The 13,722-nt window shown below is 35.0% G+C and overlaps 1 protein-coding gene across 1 annotated transcript; it reads left to right on the top strand.

The window, feature by feature from the left end:
• The first annotated feature begins 11,251 nt into the window (after nt 1-11,251).
• LOC126891332 (uncharacterized) lies at nt 11,252-13,459 on the top strand. The gene is made up of 2 exons (XM_050660509.1): nt 11,252-11,396; nt 11,626-13,459. The coding sequence occupies exon 2, from the start codon at nt 11,627-11,629 to the stop codon at nt 13,457-13,459; it is 1,833 nt and encodes a 610-aa protein (XP_050516466.1). The 5' UTR covers nt 11,252-11,396; nt 11,626.
• The last annotated feature ends 263 nt before the right edge of the window (nt 13,460-13,722 follow it).

Genomic DNA, 13,722 nt, shown 5'->3' with positions numbered 1-13,722 from the left:
GATAGTCTTTCAAGAATAACATTACATCAACTAAAGAACCTATACATAGACAATACCCATATATTAGCTATAACACGAGCTCAAGCAAGAGAAAAGAAGAAGGAAGCAAGGCAAACGGAGGCAGAAAGCGAACTCGCACTACAGCCAGAAGCCCACAAACAGACAGTAAGAAAGGTACTAAATAATTTAGAGGCGCATAGACTACCAATTTTGTCTTTTGGAGCAGAACTAATCTCACTAAGGCTGAGCATTAGGGTCAAAAACAAAATAAAGTGCAGCAAGAGCATAGCCACAGGATTCAATCATTTTGATTTAAACCAAATGTTGGCACAGCTTGATAAGCTGGCGGTAGAGAATGCAGTACGTAAAGTAAAAATATACGTAAACGATATTATTTTTAAAGTGTGCACAAGTGAGGAATTTATTAAACAAGGAAACAAAATATTGAAGAATGTTGAAATATACATATGTGAAGTACCAAAAACAATAGAAGATGACAAAGAAAAACACAGGTTAATAGAAGAATATCATAATCATCCGATGTTCGGAGGACACTTAAGGAAAAATAGACTAATAAAGAGGCTAAAAGCAAGATTCAGATGGAAAAATTTAGAAAAAGACGTAAGAAAATACGTTAAACAATGCCATGAATGTCAAATTAACAAACCGAAAAGAACACATGTCACAGAAGTCGTGATATCGGACACTTCTTCGAAACCAGAGGACACAGAGTACATAGATACGATAGGTCCATTCACTAAAAGTAACGAAGGTAATAGATACTGTATAACAATGTTATGTGAACTTACTAAATACGCGGTCAGTATACCCGTGTGCAATAAAGAAGCAGAGACAATAGCCCGAGGAATTTTTGATCATTTCATACCAACATACGGACTCATGAAGCAAATAAGAACAGACCAAGGCACAGAATATAAAAATGAAGTAATGCAGGAATTAACAAAGCTATTAAAAATAGAGAACAACTTCTCAACGGCATACCATCCACAGTCCATTGGAAGTTGCGAAAAACTACACAGAACATTAAACGAGTACGTAAGAGCATTCATAGATGAAGACAGAGAAAATTGGGATGTGTGTTGCAGGATGTTCACATACTGCTACAATACAACCCCTAACGCGTACCATGGTTACACACCGTTTGAACTATTATATGGCAGGAAGGTTAACCTACCAGAAGACCTTACACAGGAGGTTCAACCATGTTACAATATAGATGCTTACTACAATGAGTTACGTTACAAACTACAAAGCGCACACGAGAGAGCTAGAACCTTCTTACTAAAGCACAAAAAAGAGCGACAAGAAAAGAATAAGCTCAAAGCAACACCACAACAATTTAAAATAGGAGACCTAGCCCTGGTAAAAAGGGAAGAGAATGGTAAGTTTGATAGTCATAGTCTTTATGTAGGCCCTTTCACAATAACAGAAGTAAATAATGTTAATTGTAAGATCAGATCGGAAAACAATAAAATCAAGGAAATACATAAGAATAGATTATATGCTTACGATCCGAGAACACCGTGAGTGACAAGTGAAACGGGAACAGTCTAGATAACGAACATTTTCACTTTCATTTTTTGTATCTAATTAGTATTTATAGGAAAAATGTATATATTGTACTTCGTAAAACGCAGCAAGTAATTAGTGGTACTATTAGAAAATTTTCTTCCTTTTCCGTAGTCAGAAAATTTTCGGGGGAAGGGGAAGATGAATTGGGATACACAGCATCTCAGTAAACATCATATTAAAAATAAACCTTTTAATAATTAAATGCCCGTGGTAATGTTTGTTTTAATAAATACGATTAACCTAGTTTTTGCATGCTAGTATTTGATACAAGGTCGAGTTGCAATAATATTTAGTGGGTGTTTATCAACAGTCAGCACTTTGAATCACGGTCACCTCGGCTTACCAAAACAGTAAATAAACAATAACCGACTTTAATTATATTTTTACGAGAACAGATAAATTAATTAGCAGTTGAGATTCGACGGGGTAACATCGATTTCAAGTAAATAATATACCACCAGTTACTTTCTGTGATATATTTAACGTGTAAATAAATGTCTTAATAACGAACTATATTTACTACATCAACCCTCATAGTCGGGGTAACCACCCCTAAGTATCCAGGGTGGCTCAGAAGACAGGAGCCACCATATGTACTTAATGTGCTTATTTAATTTAAAAATAAAATAATTCTACCATAGTTTCGAAAAAAATTCACAAAAATGTGCTTGATATGTTGATTTCAAACCATACCCCCTCCTTAACAGTGTTCTTAAACTCATTTTCATAATTTAAAAAATACACATTTTATTACAGAAATCCAGGATGACTTCGGAATCTAACAACAAACTTGGCAAAAATACGTTTCAGAAGATTTTCAACGTTTTGCAGAATCTTGATATCTTCGATGATGAAAAAAATGTCAAAAAACGTACGGATCCAATTTGGCGTGCAGCGAGCGAGAAAATTTTTTTGGAATACCAAACAACTTTTTCTCCAGATGCTCTTTGTTTTTACGTGAGAAACAATCGTTATGATTTGAACACAACGCTCAGACAACATTTTAATATTCCAATAGCTGTGTCTTTTATTGATTTTAATACATGGGAAATAAGCATTGAAAGCTCATCATACGAACCGTTTGAGGTTACAGAAACATCAGAAATAAAATATCCGGATTTGATTTTTGACTTGAGATTGTCCGAAAAAGAGTGGTCAAGTATCCAGCCACAAAAGAAAGTTTACAAACGAAAAGGGAAGGGGGGAAAAAGTTACAGTGTTTTGAAATTTGGGTGGACAGATTTAATTGCAAAAATTTTTTTGAAAACAAAAGTGCCGTGTGCATATGCATTTAAATTTTCTAAAGTTTCTGTCTCCGACAATGCCGAAGTTTATTTAAGAATTCAGGGTGTATGCAAAGAATGCGGAGCTCAATTAAAAGCACATTGCCTTCACCCACCTGTTCCTGGTGATGGCATCACCATTAGAATACATACCGTAGATACCAGCGGTATACCCCATAATCAAAAACGCTTCATTCGTGGAGAAGCACGCGAAGTGATTGGTCGGGAATTAGAACACAAAAAACCCCGACTTTATCGGAATGAGGCCGTTGGGGATTTATCTTTCGGGGATCCGGAACCCCCCTATTTACCGAAAAAATCCACTTTGCAAAAAATTCGACAAAATGCTAGAGATAAAGAACTTGGCATAGATTCAAAACTTAGTTTGAGAGATTCCTTTGAAGAATTAAAAAATCGAGTGGATTACATCAAAGATCTTGGGGATAATGCCTTTCATTGCTTTTACTGGTCTAGTATGCAGATGGATATGTACAAAAAATTGATCAAAACAACGAGGCGAATTGAAATCGATGCAACCGGGTCATTAGTAAAATCCATAAGTAGACTTAACAAGGAGAAAAAAGTTATTTATTTGTATCAGATTGTACTCAAAGGGATAGATGGGATTCAACCTGTTTTTCAAATGCTTTCTGAGAAGCACGACGCCAATTTCATTTGCTACTTTTTACGGGAAATTTTGAGAGCTGGAGCTCCGTTGCCCCCAGAAGTTGATTGCGATTTTTCATTGGCCTTATTAAACGCCGTATGTTTAGCCTACAATGAACGTAGCCTCAATAACTATCTTTTAGATTGCTTTCGATTTCTCCTTGACATAACACTGCAACATCCACTTCAGTGTTTTATACGTGTTGACATTGCTCACCTGATCAGACTTGTTTGCCGTAAAAAGGTTTTTGACAATAAGCATCCCAAAGTGAAGGACATCTTTGTGAGATGCGTTGCTTTGATGTCAACTTGTGAAAATTTATCAGATTTTGCCGAATTATTAGAATCCACATTGATTGTCGCTCTTAGTGAATATGACGGCAAAGATGAGACAGGAAAGGATGTAATTTGTACCGAGAAGAGATCTTTTATTCTTGAAAGAATAAAAACTTTTGAGTTCGAACATGAAAGTACGAATAATTGCGATTATGATCATCTAGATGATTATGTTGAGAAAAATGACATGTTGACAGATTTCATTGACAAAATTTTAGATGATGTTAAACTTCAAGTTTCTTTGATTCCCGAAACTCAGGACTTGAATGCTTTTTACTGCCCGGCTATCGCAAAACACTTGATACGATTAGCAAAACACTTTCCAATTTGGACAAATGTGATGTTGAAGTACTTTCCGAAAGCATCAAAAATTGCATCGTCTGCAAGATCAGAAGCTTACTTTAAATACTTGAAACATAACGATTTAGGCTTGGACTTTCAGCCTCTTCGAGCTGATAAATTTGTTATAAAATACATGAAATCTATCGATAGCATTTCAAAGATACAATACGCTGCTCTGAAACAAGTACGCCAGATTGCTGCCACCCAAAAAGTGATTTCTAAAGCCAAACGTTGCCATTCTCACTTAAATGAACAGGAAAATTGGCGTGGTAAAAATATGAATGCTGTATCGTGTGCTTATGTGGCACACGATACAGCGGTAGACAGGCTCGAGAGAAGAAGCCTAAAATGGTTCGGTCACTTACTTAGAATGGACGACCAACGATGGCCAAAGAAACTCCTGAAATGGAAACCCCCAGGTAGGAAGAAAAGGGGAAGACCAAGACTATCCTGGAATGACACGATAAGGAAGGCCATGGAACACCGAGATTTGGAAGAGGAAGATGCCCAGGATAGAAATAGATGGCGGTTAGGTGTGGGGATGCGGCGTCAGCCGATATGACACCCCGGATATATATATATATATATATATATATATATATATATATATATATATATATATATATAAAAATATGAATGCGAAAAATTCGGAAATGTTTGAAAGCATTGACATTGAAAGTGACTTTTCTCGAGACGATTTTGCAAACATTTCTAATAGTGAAACTGGAGATGCAGATGTCTCCATCTCTTTGTTGAAGAAAACAGAGGATTCATACGATGAAAATATAGAAACGAAAAAATTCAACATTTTGAACAGTTTAGAAATATCGAGCGAATTTGATGGGATAATCGATGATTTTTTGGACATGAACATAGAAAACGAACCCGACTTTTCTGAAAAAGATAGTGAAGAAATCCAAGTGGGCAATGTCTTGAACTTGTTGGAAAAGGAGAATAATGCTGATGATTTGAAGAGATTTACCCCTTGTGAAAATAACGACAGTAGTGAAGCAACGTCACCTTTAACAGAAAAGAAAATAAATAAAACCAGAGGAAAATATTTAACAGCACGTTCAACGATCGAATACGAGTATAATAGGCCTATACGCAGACGCCAAGATGAAGTTCTTGTAAATGGGAACAAATGTGGAGCGGTTTCTATGTATTGCGGAAAAGTTTATTTACAAAATACATGCCCATTCGATTCGATCATAGAAGTTTTGACGCGCTCCTACTGTGATTATGCTGATTTCAAGGTTGCTGTTGACTCTCAAAAGTCTTTGTTCTTTGAATTCATTCCTTCATTTGTAAAGAATGGAGTCAGCAGTGTAATATACAGAGAACGAGCTGAATTTTTGTCTTTGTTTTATAAAATGGAGAATAACTACGTTGATTGCACAGATTCAGTCTATAACTTGCTCGATGGAATTTTAAGTGATACTCCAAGTGTAACAATACGCAAGAATTGCAGATAGTGTGGAACAGTGACCAAAAGCCACAATATTGTTGAAATGTCAAAATGGGTTGAAAGTAAAAGTTTTGCTGAAAATTTGATCTCTTTTGCAAATGAAGTTTTTACTTCCAAAGAAACATCTTGCGACAATTGCGAACTCAGAAATAAAATTTCAAATAAATGTACGTATGAAGTTTTAAAAACGGTGATGCTTGTTGTATTTGATGTTCAGTTACTGTCACAAATAGGTTTAAACAAGACGTATAGCAAGGGAATTCAATTGCAAGATGTTCCAGTTCAACTTACTCTGAATACACAAAAATACATCCTCAGCGGTCTCATTCAATTCACTCCCAATCCAAATCATTCTGTTGGCTATAGTCGCAGCGTAGCGGGAATTTGGAACGTTCATAATGATTTAATGAAAAAAGTGCAAAAAACAGACAGCAAAAAGGCTGGCAAGTTGCACGTACCGCTGGTATTTTACGTGAAAGTGGCGTAAATTCATCGATTTAAACTTTTGGCTGCGAAGCTTAAATAGTCGCCTGTATTTTTTTACTTTTCTTATGTTTTTTTATTATTTTCCCAGAAGTTTTTTGTAACAAGATAATTACGTTCTATTATCACAGATATAGTTATTGCTATTTCCTTTGTCAAGAAGAAATCATTAACGTGACTAAAATAAAAAAACTTTTTGAATGTTGTTCGTAACTTTAAAGAGAATTTAAAATAATTTTTTTATGAATATGTATGTAACTAGGTGCTGCCGAAAAATATTTAGTAATGTAAGTTTGCAAATTCTGACCAAGCATCGATGGTTGTGAAGAATTTTATGTACAATAAGACATAGCCTGCGCCTGCGTAATGTCTATTTTCGTTTCAATACTTTTCAAAATAAAGTAGGGGAAAGGTAGGTAAAGTGGAATGGGTGGGTAAAGCGGAATAAGCTTAAAATTTAATTTCAAAATTGGCGGTTGTTTAATATTTAATATTCCGATAACTAATCGAATAAAGGATTACAGATTACGGTAAATATTTATTAAACATATATGATTACAAACTTTTGTACATGTTTTATTTTAGACCGTGACAAGTGCTCTGATCTGATTGACGTTGACAATGTGACAAATACACTGACACCTAAAGGTGTCTTCACACTATACACTAAACACCTTCCCCTTAAAGATCAAGTTTCACTGGGGGTTTAATAGATCGTCCAAAACGAGATCTTTGATAACCTGAAGTACCTGGGTCAGAGATTACTTGTTCATTTTTATTAACATCTATTGTCCTAAATAATAGATTGATATCATCTACAATATCATTATTACTTATAGGAATCTGATTATTCAAATATGTTTTTTGTTCAGGTATATACTGGTCGGGAAACAATTCGGGTTCCAACATAGCATCATAATTTGATTTTGTTAAAGATGGTTTTAATTGACTGCTGTTGCGCCTAATAACTTTATTATTACTTTCCTTACGTATCCAGTATGCTCTTGGTTCTCGAGTTTTCTCTAGAACAACTGCCTTATACCATATTTTATCTCTATTACTTTTAACTACTACTTTATCTCCCTTTTTATATTCTATTAAGGATTTAGGACTCGTTTTATCATAATGTATTTTCATCTTTTGTTTTTGTTCATTTAGATAATTGACAATATGCATTTGAATTTCTGGTTCTAATTTATTTTGGGTCACTGGAATTTGTGTTCGAAGTGTTCTACTTTGTAAAATTTGAGCTGGGGAGGCTTTTAAACTAATGATAGGGGTATTATTATATTCCAAGAGCAAGTCTCTAAAATCAATTTTTTCTGCTAAACTTTTCCGTAAAATTTGTTTTCCTAAGCTAACAGCCTTTTCAGACAAACCATTGCTCTGATGATGGTATGGTGTACAAGTAGAGACTGTGATATCCTTGTTCTTGTAATATTCCCTGCATTTTAATGATACAAAGGGTAAATTATCTGCGATTAAGTGCTGAGGGTAACCAAATTTTGTAAACGCATTCTGCATCGCATCTATAACAGATTCTGAAGTTTTATTTTGTAAAGGACATATTTCAATCCAATGAGAGAAATGATCTATTAAGATTAGATATGCCTTTGCTCCAAATTCCAGTATGTCTGCTCCTATTTTATTAAAACGTAGTTTTGGGACTGAGTGGGGTAATAGGGGTTCCCTACGATTACTTGGCATGTACTTTTCACAAGTTCGACATTGTTTGATAAATAATGTAATGTCAGATGACATATTTGGCCAAAAAAATAACTGCCTAGCTTTATGTATAGTTTTATTAATGCCTAAATGCCCTTTATGTATTAAATTTAAAATAAAAGACTTTAAACTATTTGGTACCACTATCTTGTCACCCATAAAAATCAGACCTGCTTCAACATATAAATCATTTTTCAGGACATAGTAAGGCTTGCACAATGGTGAAATACTATTTATTCTTGGCCAACCATTATAATAAAAATCTGAAATTTTCTTTAATATTTTATCATTGGCAGTTTCCCTTCTAAAATTTAATTTTCTCTCATCAGACATAGGCAAATGTATTGATACAGTGTGTACCATTTCTAACATCTCAAGATCAAGTGTCTTGACTTTAAGACTAGCTCTGGATAACATGTCTGCAAAATGGACATATTTCCCAGGGACATAATATACATTTAAATTATACTTTAATAATTTTAATCTTAAACGTTGTAAACGTACAGACCCTATCTTACAAATCGGTTTTTTCATTATCGAAATTATAGGCTTGTGGTCTGTCTGTATATCTACTGTTGCACGATAAATAAAATCATGAAATTTTTGTGTGCTAAAATATATTGAAAGCAGCTCATTTTCAGTTTGACTATAGTTAATTTCATGGTCGTTCATTGTACGAGAAGCGCATGCTACTAATTTAAGAGTATTTTCGTGCTCCTGAAACATACAACACCCCAAACCATTTTTAGAGGCATCACACTGAATAACAATTTTTTTATTTACGTCAAAAGAAACTAGAGCTGGTGCCTCATTAATAATTTTTTTTTAAATTTTCAAAAACTTGTTGGTGTTTTGGCAACCACTGCCATTCAATATTAGACTTTAATAATTCACATAAAGGACTCATGTATTCAGACATATTTGGGACATATCGTCTCACATAATTAAAAGAACCAATGATTCTTTGAAGTTCTGTTTTATTTTTAGGCGATTCTAATTTATTTAGGGACTCAATACGATCTGGATTTATTTGCATACCATTTTTTGAAAATATTTGACCCATAAATTTAACCTTTAATTGACAAAATTGAAATTTCTCTTTGTTAAATTTTGCGTTTACTTGTCTGGCCCTCGCTAGTACTTGTTTGACTGCCTTGTCATGCTCCAATTGAGTGGCTCCAGAAACGATCATATCATCATGACAAATTGTAACATTTTCAAGATCACCAAAATGTTTTTCAACTTCTTCTTCAAACAAGTCTTGTGAGTCTGAAAGTCCATAAGGTAACACCTTGTACCTATATACTCCAAAGGGGGTAGCGAAGCAACATTTCCAGGATGATTCTTCATCAAGTTGTAAATGATGATAACCTTCCGATAAGTCAAAGACTGTAAATATACTTTTACCACTTAATTTTAAACTTATTTCTTCAATACTTAAATTTGTACGGGGTTTTCTAATTATACTTTTATTTAAGTCTAATGGGTCTAAACATAACCTAATTTTTCCATTAGATTTCTCAACTAAGACTATTCTATTTATACTCGCTCTATAGTCAATTTGTTCAATTTTTTCTATGGCATTTCTTTTAACTAATCTGTTTAACTCGCTTTTAAAAGCATCACGTATGGCTAAAGGTATTTTAGTTGGGGGATGACTAACCGGTTCAAAATTTTTGTTAGTGGTTATATGGCATGTACCAGGGAAAACACCTGAACCTGAAAAAATATCCATATTTTTCTCTATAAAAGTTTGTTTGGTTATGTCTGATTGGAATTTATCAGTAGAAACAATATTAATTCTTTTTATTAAATTTAAATGCAAACAAGCTTGACCACCTATTAGAACCTGATTTGCCCCTTCCACGATCACAAAATCCTCAAAAATTTCCTTATTTTTAAATTTACAGTTTAAATTTACTATACCTATCGGTTTGGCAACAGTACCTTCAAAAGCTTTTAGAATGTACTCTGTTGGCCTGACTCTAAATTGTTTGTTGACATATTTAAATATTTTTAAAGGAATTATATTTACGTCAGCACCCGTATCCAATTTAGTTTTTATTTTTCTCCCTTCAATCTCTAAAAACTCTTCCCAGATACTTCCTCTGCTAGAATTACAAGCTACAACGTTATTACTTAAGTTTACATTATCTACAAAAATTTCACTTGAACTGTCGCCATCTTCATGTTCAACATTTTTAACATTTTTTACCCTACATGATTTTGAAAAATGATTTAGAATACCACATTTATTGCAAGCTTTTCCATAAGCTGGACATTTGCGGGGGCCGTGCTGAGTCTGGCACCTTTTACAGCGAAACGTCTCAGTAGATTTTGAAATTTTCTCATGACCTTGCTTTAAATTTTTGTTACTTTTTAAAAATTTTGTACTTACAGTTGTTTTATTTCTTATTTCATTTACTTCAAAACCTGTTTCATTGCTTCCTGTACTCTGAAATTGTAAATTTTGACTTTTACTTTGCTCACTGGTTCTGCAAAAACTTATGGCCTTTTCCAGTGTTAGTTTATCTATCCTAAGAAGGGCTTCTCTAGTTGTTGTATCTCTGATACCCATTACAATTTTATCACGGAGTGCCTTATCTTCTGCCGTCTCATCTGGATCATTACGATTGTAGTTGCATGTTTTTACCAAGTGTCTGCAATCTGTTAGGAAATGTTCGAATACTTCACCCTCTTTCTGGGTCCTCTTTAAAAAATTATAACGTTCAAAACATTCGTTCATTCTCGGATTCACATACTTCGATATCGTTTCTATCATATAATCATATTTATCAACCTGGTCATCTGGAATCTTAAATGTTGTCATAATACGGGCTGACTCGGTTCCCATTATGTTTCTCAATAGGGACAGTTTTACCCTATCTGTTGACTCATGCTGCCCTATAGCTATCAAGTAGTCTTCGAAAGCCGTGTACCAAAACTTCCACTCTGTAGCAGCATTCTGCCCTTGCAAGTCAAAGTCGGGGGGAAGTTTTACAGACCCCAGGCCTAAATTTGTTGCCATTTTTCTGGTTATTTGAATTTATAACCTAACCTCTATTCAAGCACTGTTAAATTTCAGTTATCTGTCACAATCCTTCTTGAAATATTCTTTTACTTTCGCAGCGCCATGTTTAATATTTAATATTCCGATAACTAATCGAATAAAGGATTACAGATTACGGTAAATATTTATTAAACATATATGATTACAAACTTTTGTACATGTTTTATTTTAGACCGTGACAAGTGCTCTGATCTGATTGACGTTGACAATGTGACAAATACACTGACACCTAAAGGTGTCTTCACACTATACACTAAACAGCGGTTTTTGTTGTAACTCCTACCACAATATACCTTTTGACATTTGGCAATATTTACTTCAATATGGCGCACTTTCATTGATATGTTCATGTGAGTTAAACAAGATCATTGTTTTTTAACAAAAAGTTGTAATATTTGGTGACTAAGACGAAATTTCTTATCAGCAACAGGTAAGTTTTTCTAACCGTATTTATTATCTATTGTATAAAATGGTTATTTGTGGACATAAATACTCTTTCTTTAACTTATTAGCACGTTTGGTTAGTAGCTATCGTGTTTGTACAGAAAAAATGTTGATGCGGGTAAAGTGGAATGAAACGTATGCGGGTAAAGCGGAATGACGTTCCACTTTACCTCCTAAAAGTTTAACAATGTTATTAAGTGACAACATTTTTTTAGCATGCCTAATTTTTACAAACGAAAGACTTCGCAGCAGAGTTGGGACGAGAAGGCAATGGCTGAGGCTCTAACTGCATGTCAAGGTGGTTTATCAATTCATTCTTCTGCAAAACAATATAACATTCCATCGACAACTCTTTTTAGAAGATTAAAGCGACCACCAGAAGAACGTTTAGTGAAGCAACTTGGACGATTCCGTTGCGTGTTCACGGTAGATCAAGAGAGGATGTTGGTAGACTATATTCTTAAAATGGAAGAACGCCTGTTTGGGCTAACTATTTCTGACTTAAAATATCTTACCTACGAGTTTGCCATACGAAATAACATTGAACATAGATTCAATAATGAGAAGAAAGAAGCTGGTAAAGTATGGTTGCTTGGTTTCATGAAACGGCACCCAGTTCTTTCACTTCGACTTCCAGAAAAAACGTCAGCAGCGCGAGCGTCAGCATTTAACGCAGTTAGTGTCGGAAAGTTCTTTGATTTATTGGAAGACTTATACCAAAAACACAACTACAAACCTAACCGCATCTATAATTGTGACGAAACCGGAATCTCTACCGTGCCAAATAAGCCTTCAAAGATTATTTCAAAAAAGGGGAAAAAGCAAGTAGGAGTTTTATCATCAGCTGAAAGAGGTACGCTTACAACTGCAGCAATTTGCTTCAACGCTGCAGGGGAATACATCCCTCCTGCTCTTATTTTTCCACGGGTGAGACATCACTTGACATTCGACATTGGAGTTTCTCTGAATACCAAAATTTTCACGCATGCTTCTGGATGGATGCAGACCGAAATCTTTACGGCTTGGTTTCACCATTTTATTAAATTTGCGAAGCCTACCTCCGAGGACAGGGTTTTACTAATTTTAGATGGCCATTCAACCCACATAAAAAACATTGAAGTCTTAGAGCTTGCTAAGAAAAACTTTGTAGACATCCTGGTGCTACCACCACATTGCACACATCGACTTCAGCCACTGGACGTATCATTTATGTATCCCATGTCGACCTTCTATAAACAGGCAGTGCGAGTTTGGCTGCGAACCCACCCGGGGAAAGTTGTGACGATTCATGATGTCGGTCCTCTCTTCGGAGAAGCTTACTTGAAGGCAGCTAGTATGGCAACAGCTATCTCAGGATTTAAGAAGACGGGTATTTGGCCGTTTGAGAGACCTGATCCAAACGTTTTCGTGGCTGCAGATACAACTGATCGTCCTGGGCCTCTACTCGCTACATCTAACCTGCCATCAGCGTCCACTCCAGTGTCAAATGACATTCTCCTCCATAAGACTATTGTTAGTCCTGCGGATATTTTACCTATCCCACGGGTCGCTTCAAATATCGAAAATCCAACGAAGAAAAGGGCTCGATCAGGAAAAACTGTAGTAGCAACTTCTACCCCTTTTATTGAAGAGTTAAAGAATTTGAAGGCTCCGACCCCAAAAAATCCAACCAAGAAAGTTACGAAGCAACTATTTCAAAGCGACAGCGAAGAAGAAGATGATGCAAACATCAGCATTTATAGTGACACCGACAGCGGTTCAGAGTTGGACCTACCAGTTCAAATTCCTACCATAAAAACAGAAGATATTAAGGAAGGGATATATGTAGCTGTAGAGTACAACGGACAAACATTTCCCGGTTTAGTAATTTCAAAATCAGGTGAATCAGCGTCTGTAAAGTGTATGGAAAGGACGCAAAAATATTTGAAATGGCCTAATAAAGATGATGTATTAGATTACAACATTAAGGACATTAAAATGATTATTAATGAACCAAAACAGTTAAGACGAGGGTTTTTCAATGTTCCTGAGCTCTGTTTATATGCTTAGTTGAATAAATAATATTAATTCATTTTAAGTTTTTGTATTCCGCTTTACCTCCAATATGGCGGGTAAAGTGGAATATTACACCACTTTTACTTTTGACGTTTTTCTTCGAAGTGGTGATATATTAGTTTAATTTCTTAACAGTACTACGTAGGGCTATAACGTAAGTGGCTTCTTCCATAAACTCAAACTTTTAAGACGAATACTTCTACCGGGATACAAGCTTGAATCGGTAATTATTCCACTTTACCTACCTTTCCCCTACT

The sequence above is a fragment of the Diabrotica virgifera genome, chromosome 9, assembly GCF_917563875.1.
Source record: "Diabrotica virgifera virgifera chromosome 9, PGI_DIABVI_V3a".
Classification (NCBI taxonomy): Eukaryota; Metazoa; Arthropoda; class Insecta; order Coleoptera; family Chrysomelidae; genus Diabrotica; species Diabrotica virgifera.
The sequence above is the reverse complement of the archived record's forward strand: the minus strand, read 5'-3'. Positions and strand labels throughout refer to the sequence as shown.

Coding starts and splice junctions, on each gene's coding strand:
- LOC126891332 (XM_050660509.1), top strand. CDS start 11,627: ATGCCTAATTTTTACAAACGAAAGACTTCGCAGCAGAGTTGGGACGAG.